The 17,305-nt window shown below is 36.1% G+C and overlaps 1 protein-coding gene across 1 annotated transcript in view; it reads left to right on the top strand.

Moving 5' to 3' along the window:
• LOC109071473 (unconventional myosin-X-like) overlaps nt 1-17,305 on the top strand; it is a 38,735-nt gene that overhangs the window by 8,629 nt on the left and 12,801 nt on the right. Inside the window, exons 2-19 of the mRNA XM_042778323.1 lie at nt 1,066-1,164; nt 2,385-2,543; nt 7,938-8,125; nt 9,648-9,785; nt 9,877-10,001; nt 10,140-10,153; nt 10,260-10,344; nt 10,919-11,022; nt 11,301-11,430; nt 11,566-11,684; nt 12,549-12,695; nt 12,797-12,897; nt 13,024-13,090; nt 13,186-13,278; nt 13,474-13,542; nt 14,192-14,274; nt 14,347-14,455; nt 14,712-14,792. Coding sequence (XP_042634257.1) covers nt 1,066-1,164; nt 2,385-2,543; nt 7,938-8,125; nt 9,648-9,785; nt 9,877-10,001; nt 10,140-10,153; nt 10,260-10,344; nt 10,919-11,022; nt 11,301-11,430; nt 11,566-11,684; nt 12,549-12,695; nt 12,797-12,897; nt 13,024-13,090; nt 13,186-13,278; nt 13,474-13,542; nt 14,192-14,274; nt 14,347-14,455; nt 14,712-14,792 — 1,911 coding nt within the window. The remainder of the gene's footprint in view (nt 1-1,065; nt 1,165-2,384; nt 2,544-7,937; nt 8,126-9,647; nt 9,786-9,876; nt 10,002-10,139; nt 10,154-10,259; nt 10,345-10,918; nt 11,023-11,300; nt 11,431-11,565; nt 11,685-12,548; nt 12,696-12,796; nt 12,898-13,023; nt 13,091-13,185; nt 13,279-13,473; nt 13,543-14,191; nt 14,275-14,346; nt 14,456-14,711; nt 14,793-17,305) is intronic.

Raw genomic sequence — 17,305 nt, 5'->3', positions numbered from 1 at the left:
TAAAGGACTGTTCAGTTTATACCACTGTGTGCATAAGAAGTTGAGAGAGGATGACAGGTTAACAGTGATGAATTTTAAAGATTTTATAATCCTAATTAGTGTTCTTAAGAGTAATTCTTGAGATTCACAAGGCTTTCAGTGAGTTTTTCACAGTCTAAATGTAAAACTTGAATGTTAAAAGTTGTTGTTTGTACTGTGGTCAGACATAATCATTTTGTTGTGTTCATTTGATTTATACTTTCAGTCTGATGTTTTCCATGTGGAGAAATGAGTGGTAAATTATATATTTAGTACATTTGAACTAGTATATACAACTACAATACCCATAATGCAGTGTAGCAATGGACTGAAGTTCTGAACACAGTGATGCAGTGTTTGATCCAGTGCTGATAGTGTGTGTGTGTGTGTGTTCATGTAAGTGGGGAATGGGGTTAAAGTTCAGCTGTGTCTGCTTCAATGGGGCCTCACAGCCAGTCATGCCTGTTCAGATCACCATGTGTTTCTTCCATCAGCATGTACACGTTTAGTGTGTGTGTGTGTGTGTGTGTGTGTGTGTGTGTGTGTGTGTGTGTGTGTGTGTGTGTGTGTGTGTGTGGCATATGAGAGAGAGGGAGGAATTTGCTATAATGAGGTACAGTTATTGGTAATTCTACCTTTTTGACCTAATGTGCAGAGTTAATGAGGAATGCCTTCCAGAAAAAGATATTGCTAAAAAGTTGATCTTTCATTTTTTTTTTTTTTGGGAGACTTAAAGAAAGAAACTCTTGGAGACACGACATGTGAGACTAAAACCGGAGATCTAAAATTACAAATACCAAGATGTTAAGATCTAGAATTAAAAATTCTGTATATTTTTAACACAACAGTTATGTCTATTTTATAGTTTCTGCTGTTTGTTAGGGATTTTTCTGTAGCACAGAATGTTCTTAAACAGATCCTTTAACAATTTATCATTTCATTTCAAGATCCACAATTCCATCTAACGCATGGTTTGCAAACAGTTGTTGTGTTTCTGCTATTGTTCAAGTACTGTATGTTGCTAACCAGCATTTGTGTGTTTGATAGGGTTGTCGTGTATGGCTCTGGGTGGAGGATCATTATGTCCCCAGTACCGTGGACTCATGCTCTGGTGGAGTGGTGGTCTTTAACACAGACTATGGACAGGTAAGTGGGGCTGGCGGTGTGTGCATTACAAAGGAACAGTGGCTTAACATCTGCTCTGTGCATCTTAGATAAATAAATGCACTGCTGAACAGGTGTCATGCTCTCATTTTACACAAACACACACTTCTCTGTGTACCCGCCTGTTTGGAAGAGACCAGCAGGCTGCTTGTCGTCATGGAGCCCATCAGGTACACAGAAATTGACCAGAAACTCAGTTAAGCCTGTGTTTGTGTTTTAATGTGTGTTTGTTGAGTCTGTTTCTCGTCTTCTCACATGTATATTCAAACACACACAACTTGCTCGTGTCTCTGGCTTTTGTTTCTGGTTTACAGTACCATCAGTGGCCCATCTGTTACCTCCAAGCTGAGATCAGAATCTATATAGTTTAATAAATCAATAAAAACCTTCTGTTTAGTCACTGCATTTCAGTGTTTTTAAGCATTGGTTTTATTTGTACTGTTTTAATAAAAAAAAAATAATACATTAACAACCACATGCAAATATTTACACATTTATAATTAACAAAACTTTGTGATAATAATCAGTCAGCTGGACTTACCAGGAAAAAAACAACAAATAAATGACTAAATTAATAAAAGAAATGCACATTAAATATTAAATATACTGCTTAGACAGGTCTGAGATGGTTTGCTGGTCTTAACTGATTTAAATAATCTCCCAGCCTGATCAAACTGGTGCTCAGCTGGTTTAGTTCGTTGGCAAGTTGGTCTTCCAAGTCTGACCTGTTGAAAGGAGTCTAAAACCAGCAAACAGACCAGCCTGAGCAGACTAGGTGACCAGCTGAGACCAACAAACCATTTTAGGCTTTAAGCTGTTTTTGTTGTTGTTGTTGTTGTTTTCAGCAGGGAATTTGAAGAGAGAAGATATGATATGAGAGTCTTGAAACTAGTACAGCTATGTATTAAATTGGTTGTCTGGGATAATGGAAAATTATAGAGTTTAAGTGGTCATTGTACAAAAATTTCTGCCAAACAACTTTGCATTAATGTGCATTAAAATGGAACTCAGTTGATGTGCCGTCATGGATGCATGCAGTGCATATATCGGCTATTTTTCGGCTATTTTGCGGCTATTTTTAGCTTTGTATATTGCTCTCTTTTTTGTTTCTCTTGTGATCATTACACAAATGAAAACATAAATACTGTGAACAAAAGACAAATATACTGTTAATATGTGCTGCAAATGTGCGTTTTGTTCAGGTGTACACCTACAAACAGAATGCTGTGAGCAGGCAGAGGGTTTACCCAATGCACAGCAGCAGTGTCAATGGGGTCGAGGACATGGCAACCCTACAGGACCTGCACGACGGGGCCATTCTACACAACCTGCAGCTCCGCTACACACAGAAGAGCATATATGTGAGCAAACAGACGGCAAAATCACACACACACACTCACACACTCACTCAGTATACTATTGTTTGTTGTTTATCGAGTGTGCATTTTTACAAATGTGTGTGTGTGTGTGTGTGTGTGTGTGTGTGTGTGAATGTTTCAGTTGTGGTAAAAAATGCACTTGTCAAGGATACAGGGTTGTTGTGCAGGTGGCTGGGGGGCTTTCTGGTCTTTAATGTGTCAAAGTAAAATATATTTGCTTAATTACACATCCCTCCCCCTTTCACTCTTTCTTTATACTGCCTCTTTGAGCCTTTCCTCACAACAGTGTACTGTGCTCTTCTTTGGGGCTGGTTCAGCTGTGTTAGGTGTGTGTGTGTGTGTGTGTGTGTGTGTGCACTGTCGGGATGTGGTCTGTGCCAAAAGCAGTTAGTCCAGTTCCAGATTTCCAGACTCACTCTAAGGAACAGAGTTAACATGCTACTGCTGACTCTCTAAACAACATCACCACTCTGAAGTCTTTACTTCCAAGGCTCTGCATCAAATCCAATTAATACATAATGATTGTTGTGTGTGCACTCAGGGGACTTAACATCTGTCAGGTTAACATCTGTTTACACTGCTCTGTAGTTGTGTTTAAAGGAATAGTTCACCCAAAAATGATTTTGTGTGTCATCATTTACTCAGCCTCTTGTCATTTCAAACCTGTATGACTTTCTTTCTTCTGTGGAGCACAAATGAATAAAATATAAATATCCTGACCTGGTCACTCTTTTCAATATAATGGAAGTGAATAAGGCTCCATAAAAAGCTCCACAAAAGTACCATAAATTATTGCAGAACTAGATCAATGATTTATTGAAAACATCTGATTCAAAAGAATGATTTGTTCACAAATCGAACATGACTGGTTGTCTCATGAATGTGCCAAGAACAGCTAGGACAGATGTCAGGACTTTCAGTGAAAAATTACTTGACTTTCAGTCTGTTCCCCACACAGTGCTATCGTATGACTTCATAAGTCTATATAGCACACAAGACTATTTTTATAATACTTTTATGGTTCATATTTGCCACTCTAGCACTTGACAGCCCAAGCCCTCATTTACTTTCATTATATTCAAAATAGTGGCAATGCCAGGATTTTTCAAAATGTATCTTTTATGTTCCACAGAAGAAGAAGAAAAAAGGGTTTAAAAGAACATTAGGATGAGTAAATAATGTGAGAATTTTCATTTAGTGGTGAATTGTTCCTAGATATTTCCAACATTTTCAATACACTGATTTTAATGTGTGAAATTATGACACACTATGTGTTAATATGTCCTGTCATTGATTTGTATAGATATTTTATTTGTCAAACATTATGATAAAAAATAAGGTGGTACAGTCATTAATTGCTATTTTTTTATTTTTCACACAACCTAATAATAATAACCCTTACATGTCCATGTTCTTATACAGTAATAACCTGTAACTGAGTATTCTACAATAATGAAACAGCAGTCATTCCAGGAGGTGATTCGCACCTCTCTCTCTGTCTTTGTCTGTCTGTCTGTCATGTGAGGCTGTGTGATTGGATCAGTTTGAGTGTGAGATAACCAGTCAACTATGAGAGTGGGTGTGGTCTGCAGGTATGTGATGGTTATCACAATGACGTCTGAGTTACTCACTTATCATGAGAAAATACACACCTCCTGTTTCGACATGACTGAAACCTTTTCCCACACCTTATTAGGGGTTGAGAAAAGGGCTAAAAGGACTAAATGATGTCTTAATGTGAATCTGTAATGCCAAAAAGGTGTGTATTAGAGTTAGGGCTAGCTTAAAAAACAGACGTGCACGTTTTTGATATAAAATTTTTAATTCATAATTTATTAAGATCATTATACAGAACAGTTTAAAAATCATGAATTGTTGACACAAAAAGTCTCACGTTTAATTTTTTGCACAATAAACCCATGCATTCACCAACATTTTGATAGGTTGAAAACATTTTTCTTTATTGTCTTGTTTGTACAAGGAGCTTATTTTTGATAACCAATGTTATGTAAATGTTTGTTCTTTATTTTGCAGTTCCATTTGTTGCCACTAGTGGAGTGCAAATGACACACTTTATCTTTAAAATGTTCTCATATAAAATCGCATTACCCCCCTCCCCCCCCACCATCCATGTTTGCAAATCTAATAAATTGATTGGCTAATTAGAGCAGCCGCCACAGGTCTGCTAAACTGATTGACTAATTGATGACATATGGAAGCAATCAGAATGAATTAGGGTGTTATTTGTGTGTGGTTAGTTTTTGGTGGTCTGTCAAATGTCTGTCTATTTCTTTGGAAATTTCAATGTTATATTAAAAATTAATTCACAAAATCACAGAGAAGTTTATTTACCTATTTCTAAGAGGTAATTAGACTAAGTACAAATAAACAGTAACATTCTTCATGCCATTAAAAACACACAAGTCACGATGAAAATAAAAGCGTCTGGTTGAGCATGTGTGTGTGTGTGTGTGTATATGTCGTCTTGTGGAATGTGTGTGTCTAGCTGAGATCCAATTCCACAGCATTTAAAACACAAAGACGTTTCTCTCTCTCTCGCTCCCTCTCTGATTATAAACAGCTGTGGACTTTTTTTGCCTTACATTTGGACAGAAAATACTATCCCAGCTTCCCACATCAAAACACACATACACACACAAGGGGGCTGGTGAGCCAGAAAATGTCTTTTGCATGTGAGGTTTACCTCTTTTTCATAGTATTTCTCCCGCTCTATTTCTTTTTCAGCCCCTCTTTTTTTTGCTGTAGTGTGAGCATGAAGCAGGAAATATTTCTGCTTCAGTTAGGCCGGATCATGTTTCAACTTCAGTTTAACATTGAGAGGATGTGTGTGTGTAATGTGTTCACTATACATAGCTGTCACTCTCAGTTGTCTCTCTAGACTGCAATCTCATGACTGAATCTGTTTGAGCATGTGGAACAGCATATAAAATGTGCTTTCTGAAAAATGTGCTTCTTTTAACTTACTGTGAATGTAGTCTGCTTTATGAATTTTCAAATATGAAGCTATTAGTAGCACCATTGGACTGAGCCCAACAACAACATAGCGATATACAGATGACGTTCACCCCCAATTAAACCCCTCAGTGTGCTGTTACACACATTTGCAGACACACCCAGGGGAGGTTTTGGGAAGGACATGGCTGCTGTAGACCTTCACTGAATTTCTGAGATAGCACTTATGGAGATTAAACCCTCACAGGGGCATTTGGGGGCTTTTACTGGGGCAGAGTGTCACACTTTGATTGGCTGAATCCAATACTACCTTATTACTCTTACTATTTCTGCCATATCTTTATATGGATGAAATGGTATGAGTAGTATGACTTCCCAAATTAAGCATTGTGTAAGCCTTGTTCAGGAAGTCTGTCTCTATCCGCTTGATAAGTTGATCCACCACATCGAATACTATTTCTAGGTCCAAGCCTCATTTCTCATTTATATAAATCTGATACATAGGATGTATATGATGAAATCTGAATAGTCATTTATGAGCACTATTTATTTATACCACACATTTAAGCTAAAGGTTTAAAAACTCACAGTGTCCCGGACACCAAAAGTTTAATGATTCAGAAAAGATTAATCTCTCACTGGCCACCTGAGATTTCGGGAAGGGTTACAGTCATGATTTTTTGGGAATATTAGGGCACAATACATGCTATTTTTGGCAAAGTAATATTCAGTATGTATACTATGCACAGAATGCATTATGTGTGATGACTGTGTCCCACAATGCAGTTTACTTGACTTGATTTCTGATGCTTACAATGGTGCAAATGAACAAGAAAATATGCCTACTGTGATTTTATCAGTCAATTTGACTCAGACAACCAAAAATAAATTTAATTAAAGTCAGCTTGAAACCAAAATCTTGATCATCTTATATTCCCTATTGTGACGTATATCCAAGCTAAATGGCCTCTAGTGTAGAACAAAAATTGTTGACCGGCACTCAATTTTTTTTTATTTTTTTCATTTTTTTTTTTTTCAGTTGGAAGGTGATTCAGTTGTTAGATTTTGTCATTTGCTAATTGCTGTCATCTCATGTGAGTTATAAAAAGTTTTTAAAAACCATGATGTGCACAAATAAATCATATATTGTATTATAATAAACATTGCAATATTCTGATTTCATGCTGACTTTAAAAGTGCAAAATAACCATATTTCCAAGAAACAAAATTTCTTTCTTATACAGTTTTACATACTGCTTTTTAAACTGAAGATGGTATATTATGTGGAGTATTTGTAGTTAGCAGCATAATAGTATTCCATTCCAAACATAGATTCTGTCACCTAGATGCTGAGACAGCAATGCACCTTGGTTTTAAAATGGGAAGGTTTTTTTTTCTTCTTTTTTCAAAGAATGATTTAATTTTTCCTGTCCTAAAAAAAGAAGGGAACCCCGCCAGCCCTTTCTGAGCAAACTGATAACACCTGTGACTCAATAAGAAGTCTTTCCACTTCTGAGGACCACAGTCTGACAGCTTAATGTCTGCTTTAAAACTTCCTACTCTACTGTACATCTGTTTCTAGCTGTCTCTCACTGAATTACAGTCTGACATTAATATTACTATAAAACCTACTGTGTAAATTCATCTCGCTGATTTGACTGAACAAACCTCATAAACAAGACATGCAAAAATTCATTTAAACTATCATCCTTGGGGAGAAATTTGATTTTGACACACATTGCTTTCAATTGAGACATTAGCACGAAACAGCTTGTGATGAATGCTTTAATCAATCTTTAATGTTTCTTTCTTCTGCAAAACACAGAAGAAGATGATTTGAATGTTTCAATTGTTTTTGTTTTTATAATAAACATCAGTAGAGTCCAGAACAACATTGGATCCCATTGATTTTTAATTTTATGGACAAAAAGACAGACATTTTTAAAAATATCTTCTATTGTGTTCCTGAGAAGAAAGTCATACACGTTTGAAACGACAATTTTTGATTTTGAAGTATTTCTTTTAAGCACCTTTAGAATGAACTGAAAATATATGCAACACATTTTTTACATCTGGTTTTATATCATATAAATTAAAATTTCATCTTCAGTCATACATGTATTTATGATCATGCATACGATATGATAAGAGAATTGCAGGATGTCCTAAACTCACCTGAACATTTGTCCGTTTAGATGCCAATTTGCACTTATTTGGCATTCAAATCAAAACATCTCAACAGCCAATCCAATCTATTTGCATCAGTGGTTAGAAAAGTTGGTCAGGAGTTACCAAAGCACACACGTACATGTGCGCATGCTCAGTGACACGGAGAGGGTGTTTAAAACATGTGGTTATTCACTTAAGTTTTTATTTTCCTATTCTTTTCCTATCTGTTTTCAGACATATATCGGCTCTATTTTAGCAGCAGTAAACCCTTATCAGAGTCTGTCAGACCTGTATGATGCCACAGCCATAGAAGGATACAGTCGACATCACCTGGGTGAAATTCCTCCTCACATCTATGCCATTGCTAACGAGTGCTACAGATCGCTGTGGAAGCGCTCCAACAACCAGTGTGTGCTCATCAGGTATGTTTCTGTATTGCACTGCACGTCAATAACTAACCAGTGGTTTCCGCAGGCTTCATTTTGAGTTCTCTAAGTTTTACCTCTTTCGTTCTCATTTTCTTTTAATTTTCAGACAGTCTGACTATAAAGTTTTCTGCCATGACCTTAACCCTCAACTCTGACCTCTCGCTAAGGTGTGAGGTCAAACTCATGGCTGCCTGGCAGCACTCATTACACAAGCATGCAAAGGTTAAAGGTGGCAGACTGCTGTGTTTGTTCTTTGCACTGCAGATCTCGGCTTTAGTGAGAGCCAATATAAATTGGCAGAATACCTGACCGCCGTGGCCAAGCCTAGACTAAAAAAAGCCCTGAGCATGTACAGACTCAGCAAACATGTGTTATTGATAGGGCTACCGGAAAAAGACAGGCTTTTCTCTTACTGCACAAAAATCGAGCTACTGTAGAAACTGAAGTGTACTTCTTAACTACAGAAGCTGTAACTACAAACAATATGAGAACGCTTTCTTTTGCCATTTTTGCAAACCGCAACAGAGAATTTAAATGGAAATCTAATACTTACAAACTCCCAGACCTGCAGGATGAAACCAGAGCAAGCACAAACAAGCCTTGTCTTATGAAGAGGGCAAGCAGTAGCAAACAAACACAACACTGAAAGTAACTTTGCACAGGCAAAAAATAATTGTATATTTATGAACAACAAATTTTCAGTGATACCGTTACTTTGCAAATATGGTACATGTCCTATGACATTTCTGTAAGGCACAAATCTCTTTCTCTGTTGTTAAAACTATTAGATAAACTATATAAATATAAACTTAACCTAGCATGAAAAGTATATAATTTTAGTAATCGCCATTTTCTTTCACAGACTATTTGTTAAAATACATTTCTATATGAGTTGCTGGCCCTAATTTGTGGACAGTGCCGTATATGCTGTAATATGGTGAAATATTATTACAATTTAAGATAACGTTTTTCTATTTGTAATATATTTTAAAATGCAATTTATTTCTGTGATGGCAAAGCTGAATTATCAGCAGCCATTACTCCAGTCTTCAGTGTCACATGATCCTTCAGAAATCATTTTAATATGGTGATTTGCTGCTCAAGAAATATGTCTTATTGCTATCAATGTTGAAAACAGTTGTGGTGTTTATCATTTTTGTGGAAATCGTGAATACTTTTTTTTAGGATTCTCTGATTAATTTTTTTGTATAACAATGTAAGTCTTTACTGTCACGTTTGGGTCAATTTAATGTCCTATTAATTTCTTTAAAAGATTTTTTACATCTGACAGACCCCAAACTTTTGAACAGTAGTGAACATGTATTTGTATATCTAATATTTATTGCATGAACAATGTGTTAACTCATTATTGTGCCGGTAAAGCTTCTTGTATCCTGAAACGCATCTTGAATAAAAGCCAGAATGTAAAATGTGCCCTCTGCTGGCCACATCAGCTCATTATAACTTTCAGCTAATATTCATCAATCAGCACTCATATTTTCTTTGTGTGTGTCAGTGGGGAGAGTGGAGCAGGTAAAACTGAGAGCACAAAGATGATTCTGCGCTTTCTGTCTGCAATGAGTCAGCAAAGTGTGGCGCTCTCAACTGCAAAGAGAGCGTCATCTCATGTAGAGGAGGCAATTCTGGAGAGCAGGTTTGTACATATATTAAATAGCACAAAACACTCCATATAAACAGTGTGCTCACTCATATGCATGAATGTATCTGTCTCTCTGTCTCTGTAGTCCAATAATGGAGGCATTTGGAAATGCTAAAACAGTTCATAATAACAACTCTAGTCGCTTTGGGAAATTCATCCAGCTTCATTTCAGCCAGCATGGAAACATCCAGGGAGGAAGAATCACAGACTGTATCCTCTGTTTGGATTGTTGGATGTGTTGTTTGGATGTGTCAACTGTTAGTTCACGTCTTTAGCTTTATTTCATTACCTGTACTGTGATAGTGTCTCTTTCTGCATTTGCCTTGACTTTATATTTTCAACACACAGACCTTTTAGAAAAGGTGAGTTTCTTTTATTCATGGAACTTTTGCATGTATAATTGTATGTGATTCATGCGGGTCACTGATCATATCTTTGGTGGACTTTTATTGTCTGTGTTTCTCTCAGAATCGTGTTGTGCGTCAAAATCCCGGGGAAAGAAATTATCACATATTCTACGCTCTGCTGGCCGGAACCAGCGAAGAACAGAGGGGTGAGTCTGGGCTGTCTACATTGTTCACAGATCTCTGTTTGAAGACTCTTTTTAACCCTTGTGTTGGAGACTTTCAAAGTGCCTTATAAGTATTACATCCTCAAGAGGGCGCTATAGATGACCTTTAATCTGCAAAAAGGGTATATACCTGAACAAATTAATTTAGGCTTTGTTGACACCAGTGTTATTTGAGTATCAGTGGGACAGCACTATAGTTTTTTTAAAATTCATATTTTGAATTTGCAGCTAGCTGAAATAGAAAAAGGTTACGATTACATTTTATGATATTTCACTTAACATTTATTTTATTTCAAGTAACTATTTTTTATGGTTTTAACACTAACACATAAATTTGCTTTTGAAATCCAGATTTTTATAGATGACTGTTTGCTATCATTTTGTATGCAAAACTGTGTTGGTTTTCTCGGTTTAGTCACCTTCTGCTGCTGTCACTAGTGTCACATGAGACAGAGATGTCAGGAGGTTATAGCATCACAGTGAATCAGTGCTGTTTGTTACACAGTATCAGTTTGTTTAAGATCTGTGTTTATCGCTCTCGCTCATTTTCTCACAGAGTCGTTCTCCCTTTCCCCTCCGGAGGGCTTTCATTATCTGGGTCAGTCTGGATGTGTGAAGGACAAAGCCATTAATGACACAGAGACTTTTCAGGAAGTGTTGGTAAGACAGTCACAACACCACTGTATGATTAGTCTAAAGTACCATTTACATTTGAACTCTTTTCTCTTTTTTTCAGGATTATTTAATAAATGAAAGTTCAAAGAAACAGCATTTATTTGAAATATGAAATTTTGTAGCGCTGTAAAAAGTCTTTACTAAAAGTTTTAATTTCTTAACAAAATCTTATTAAACTCAAACTTTTGAACAATAGTGTATAAATTTATAAATATACTGTTGTCTTGTGTTTTAATGCTGGTTGACTGTGTTTTGTGTGTTAGAATGCGCTGAGGACAATGCAGTTTGGAGAAGAGAACATCAAGGAGGTGTTGAGGCTCCTGTCAGGAATCCTGCATGTGGGAAACATTGAGTTTTTAACAGCAGGTGGAGCACAGGTCTGCTCTAAATCAGGTAAGCACTTCTCTACTCTCCTCTCTGTTTTTCTTTGTCTTGATTGTTGAACTTATAATTTATTAGTATAGATTGCTGATATGAACTGCATTACATTTATATTAATATGTAAATGCAAAATATGTGTATGTTTAGCTCTCAGTAAAGCTGCAGATCTTTTGGGGTTGGATTGTGCCCAGTTGGCTGAAGTTTTGACCCACAGATCCATGATCCTCAGAGGAGAAGAGATCAGCACACCTCTCACTGTAGAGCAGGTAACAGGGGTGGTACAAACAACGACTGTTTCCCATCAAACACCACAACTTAACTTCTTAACACAATATTTACAAACACTTTTCAACTCAGTGCCAGCGTATTACTGCTAAGTGTAATAAAATCATTGAGAGATTGAGAGAAAATAAATAGTATGAGATTGAGAAAATCAGCTCACACAGTAAGATAATACATGACACCTGTATGAACAATCAGGTCACACCTGAAAATCAGGATTGCAATGAGGTGGAAAACTTCTGGTAAATTTCTGGAAACGTTGCAAAATTTTGGAAATCTTTTGGAAAGTTTCCAGAAATTTACCTGAAATTTGCCGTTCCTTTGCAGCCCCACTGAAAACATCACAGATTTCATCAGAACGCTTCTGTACTCAACAAAAACATGTCTAGAAACTCTTCACGTGTAACTGCATTGTATTAATAAACATTTCACCTTTCTCATTCCACCTTTTTATCACTGTATGGATAGAGGACAACATCTGGATAAGGACTCACAAATATCCCATCACAAGATGTTTCCTGTATTTAATTTATATTTAAATAAATATACAACATTTATAATTAAACATAACTAAAGAGCCTTTGGCACACACACACACACACACACACACACAAAAAAAAACAAATTAGTGGAAGACTGAAATTGAAAGTACCTTTTTCAGTAATACATATGGATTAAAAGCAGGAGAGAAAATCAACATCTGAGATATGTTTTGAGGATGGACTTAATACTTTTTTCCCCTAGATTAATCAAATTTAAAGTTTAATTAAATATATTAAAGAAAGTAATAAATAGCTATACCCTTTGTAGTCAGAATAACAACACAAATTTGCTTGTGTGTGTATCAGGCAGTGGACTCGCGGGACTCTATGGCGATGGCTCTGTACTCTCAGTGCTTTACTTGGATCATTCGTAAATTGAACAACCGTATCAATGGCAATGAAGACTTCCGATCCATCGGCATCCTGGACATTTTTGGGTTTGAGAACTTTGAGGTGAGAGTCATTATGATGAGTTTCTGACTGTTTTGAACCTACTGGTCATGACTAGTCTTATTTCATTTTTTCTGCTTGTTTTTTTCCCCCCTTCTTTTCAGGTGAACCGGTTTGAGCAGTTTAACATTAACTATGCAAATGAGAAGCTACAGGAGTATTTCAACAAGCACATTTTCTCTCTAGAGCAACTTGAGTACAACAAGTAAGTAAGGCCATTACAAATTTGAACACAACACCAACACCAAAACACACTTCAAAGGCAACCAAGGCACATGGCAAACATCTAATTCTCTGCCATTTATTTCTCTCTGTTTGTTTGTGTTCATAGAGAAGGGCTGGTCTGGGATGACGTCAACTGGATGGACAATGGAGAGTGCCTTGATCTCATAGAGAAGGTAAAAACACAAACCCAGACCCATTTAGAATTAAACACTGTCTAGATTCTGACGTTCTAGATCTGAGTCTGTCTGTGCGTGTGTTTTCTCTGCAGAAGTTGGGTTTGCTCGCTCTCGTGAATGAGGAGAGTCATTTTCCTAAAGGCACTGATGACACATTGCTGGAGAAACTCCATAGCCAGCATGCTGTAGGTCATACACAGACATCATCATTTTTCTGAAGGGCAGCAGGTTTGCATGAACAAGAGCTGTAAGCAAGAATGTAACCAAAGAGCCAAAGAAAACTTTTGATCCACCACAGATTTGAATATTGGGCGTAAAATCACCCTGAATATGGAAACTGCTGTATAATCACTAATCTATATCTCTCTCCATCTTATTAGAGAAATCAGTTCTATGTTAAGCCTCGTGTTGCAGTTCATCAGTTTGGAATCAAGCATTATGCAGGAGAGGTACAGCACTCCTTTCTTTTTTTTTTAGTGGTAATTAACTACTTTAACAACCAAAAATAACAGCAACAAAATATATATACTTTTTAATGATTTATATGCAAGTAAATTAGCATTTGTAAACATCTTTGAACAACCAGTGACATTTTACTCATATATCAAGTTTCATAATAGGTACAGTGTTTCATATTAGATCATGTTTCATAATAGGTACAGGTACAGATGTTGCTTATAAAATAATATAGCTTGTAATTTTAATGTGCATTGTTTTTCTGCATTTCTTAAGAGTCAAGAGGCATATTGTTTTAATACAATATGGTTTGTTAATTACAGCCACTAAGTTGTTGATCACATTAAAATACAAAGCGTTTGACTTTATTTCCGTATCAATTTTGTTATGAAATGATAATTTTTTCATTTTTGTTAATATTGTGATTAATTTGCATATTGCAAGCATTTATATTATAAAAACATTATTTGTATGGCAAAGTTTAATTTGGAAAAAGAAAGATAAATTTAGTAGTCTCTTCACCTGTAGTACACTGCATACATCATGTGTTATGGTATAAATTAGAGAATGAGACAAAAATGTGGTCATCATCAGCTTTACAGGTGTCATGTATCAGATTAACATCCTGCTTTTTGTCTCCAGGTTGTGTATGATGTCAGAGGAATCCTAGAGAAGAACAGAGACACTTTCAGAGATGATGTTCTCAACTTACTCAGAGAGAGCAGGTGTGTGTGTATGTACTGTATGTATGTAGTTCTCTGTGAGGCCATTTGTTCACACGCTCCTGTTCCCCTCAGGTTGGATTTTGTGTATGATCTTTTTGAGCGAGTGAACACCTGGACTGGACAGGACACAGTCAAGTGCGGTTCAAAGTATCGCAGACCTACTGTTAGCTCCCAATTTAAGGTAAGAAACTGCAACTCCCATAATGCTTTAGAGCAGGTAAACAATAACTAAATTTAAATGTAAGTGAAGGTAACAAGATATTTGACTGAATTGTTTTATCTTACACTCTTATTTCTACAGAAATTTCTAAAATTTGATCTGTCCATCTTTATAATAAAATAATAAACTTACTAAAGGTAGTAGTTAGTAGATTAAGTGTAATAAGTACAAAACATTTTAACATTTTGTAACAGATTATTTATTTTTGTCTACCCAGAATTCATTGCACTCCCTGATGTCTACCCTTAGTGCCTCCAATCCATTCTTTGTACGCTGCATTAAACCCAACAATAGCAAGGTATGTGTCACACACACAAACAAATGAACATTAAATGTCTGCTGCTTGACCCAAGAACCAGATTTTGTGTCAGTTTGTGTAACTTTGTGTTGTGTTCAGTTTTGGAATTAATGGTGATTTCCAATTTTGAGTGGTTTTGTTTATTTTGAGAATGCCAGTCGGCTCATATTTATGGGACGAGTTCCAGTGCAGACATCTAAAACACATCAGTTAGACATGCACGCTATCAGATGGTGATTCTGTGTATGGTTCTATATCTCTCTGTTTTTTCATTCAGTAGCAACAGAAGGATATAACACATCATAAACTTGAGGTGAAGATATAAGTCTTCTTTGAGAGACACAGACACATGCTCTGCACACTTTACTATTCAGACTGCATTGGACCCGAGGCCATTTAGCAGGCTGCCTATTAACTCTACAGCAGATGTCAGACTGCATGTGTGTTTTGTGTATGTTAGTTACTCTTTGTTCATTTGTTTGAGGTCAGTGCGTTAATGGGACGCATCAATTCTGTTCCATTCTACTTTTGCTTTCAGATCATGCATAAACAAATTTATGCTGAAGTAAATCAATATGCAAATTCAGCCTCATGCAGAAGTCACAAGTAAATACTATATCTCAAATTTATATTTACTATGTATAAATTATTTAAATGATATTTTATAGAAAAAGCACCAACCAAAATAATAATAACATAGAATAATAATTATAATAGTTAAAAACTGAATTAACTAATGCAAAGGTACTTATGTGCCATGTTTGTTTGCTTTGTTTATCTATATACCATACATAATATTATTTAAAAATCATTTAAGAAATTACAAGAGAAATCAAACAGACACTTGTCTGTTAATTGTTTCTCCTTTTTTGTCTTCAAATAAGTTTGACTTGACTTTAATTATTTTTTCCTTCTTTTCTTTTCAAATAAACTTAATAAAAATGTAGATAATTAAAAAAAAAAGATGTCTATCATGTATAGCATCTATCAATTTATCTGTTTTCTATTTTTATCTGTGTTTTTAATATTAAATAATATTTAAAATCATTCTTGAGGAAAAATTGATTATTATAAATATTATTTATATTTATTATATATATATATATATATATATATACACACACACACAATGTTTTGTTAATGAACTAATTTACAATTATGTATGATATCTCTTTATATGTCTGTCTTTCTGTCAATTATATTTTAGTTGTATGTCTATGTCTATCTCTCTATCCGCTGTTCCCCCACTTTATTTGAATGTAAACAGCTGGGGTGGCTTCTGCCCCTTTTCTACCCACAATGCATTTCTCTCCAATACCCCCTTCCCCCTTTGAACACAAATTAGCCCAGCATGGGTCTGATCTCCATGGCAACCAGCAGTGTGTGAATGAGAGTGGAAAGGTTGGGGGTGTGTATGTGTGTGAGCTGACCAGTTGTTCACTGGCTCGTTGAGGACATACACTCGCTCAGAACTGCTGATGGTCACAGGATGAGAAAGGACACGTTACTGTACAGTAAGCTTTCATATATCATTAAAGTAAACTTTCAGCCAGTTGTTGAAAAACAGAATTGATGTAGTGATGTTTAGACAGATGCTGAGAGTTTTTCCAGATGTTTGAATATCCATTTGACTGTGACATAGTCTTCAATTATATGAGTGGTCAGATATCTTTTTACCTGTTGGATAATGAAGATGCTTCTCAAAGTTTTGCTTGTTAAAGAGGAGATTTATGAAAACTGTTTGCAGTATTCTGATGGTTTGTTTCTTAAAGGGATAATTTAGCCAAAAATGACAATTCTGTCCTAATATGTTCATACTCTGTATTACTTACTTTCTTCTGTGAAACATAAAAAAAGACAGTTTGAAGAACTATTTTTGCCCATACAGTGAAAGCCAGTGGGGTCCAAACAACATTGGACCCCTGTGACTTTCACTGTTTGCACAAAAACACTGACATTTTTCAGAGTAACTACTTTGTGTTTCACAAACAAAAGAAGGAGAATCAGGTTTGGAACAACATGGCTGAGTAAATGAAGATAGAATTGTCATTTTGGGGTGAACTATCCCTTTAATATGTTTTATATTTTGGTAGTATTTGTTTTTCTGGGAGACGATTAAAGAGAGATGTTGTCCCTCCCCCCATGAAGCGCTCTGACATTGATCCTGTCTGCTTTCTGTGACTTGTGCTGCATGTATCAGTATGTTAATGTGCCTCTGACTATAATGAATGATTGTGCGAGTGTGAGTGTGTGTGTGTGTTGGTATTGACCTTGCGCTCACAGAGCTCATTCACCACTCATCTCACTTTCATTCTGGTTCATTCCTCCTTCCACAGAGATGACATTTAGAAGTGGGGATCACAGCGCCCCGTTTCCGACCTCACCCCCACACAGGGTCAGAGGTCAGGAGGAGAGGGGGTGATGATGGCCTATTTAGTGTGCTTGAAGAATGAATCCACTCAAAGCTCAACCAAGCTATATTTGAAAGCAGAATTAATTCAGCTAATTTAGAT

This window comes from Cyprinus carpio, chromosome A2 (assembly GCF_018340385.1).
Source record: "Cyprinus carpio isolate SPL01 chromosome A2, ASM1834038v1, whole genome shotgun sequence".
NCBI lineage: Eukaryota > Metazoa > Chordata > Actinopteri > Cypriniformes > Cyprinidae > Cyprinus > Cyprinus carpio.
This window is presented reverse-complemented; position numbering and strand designations above follow the sequence as displayed.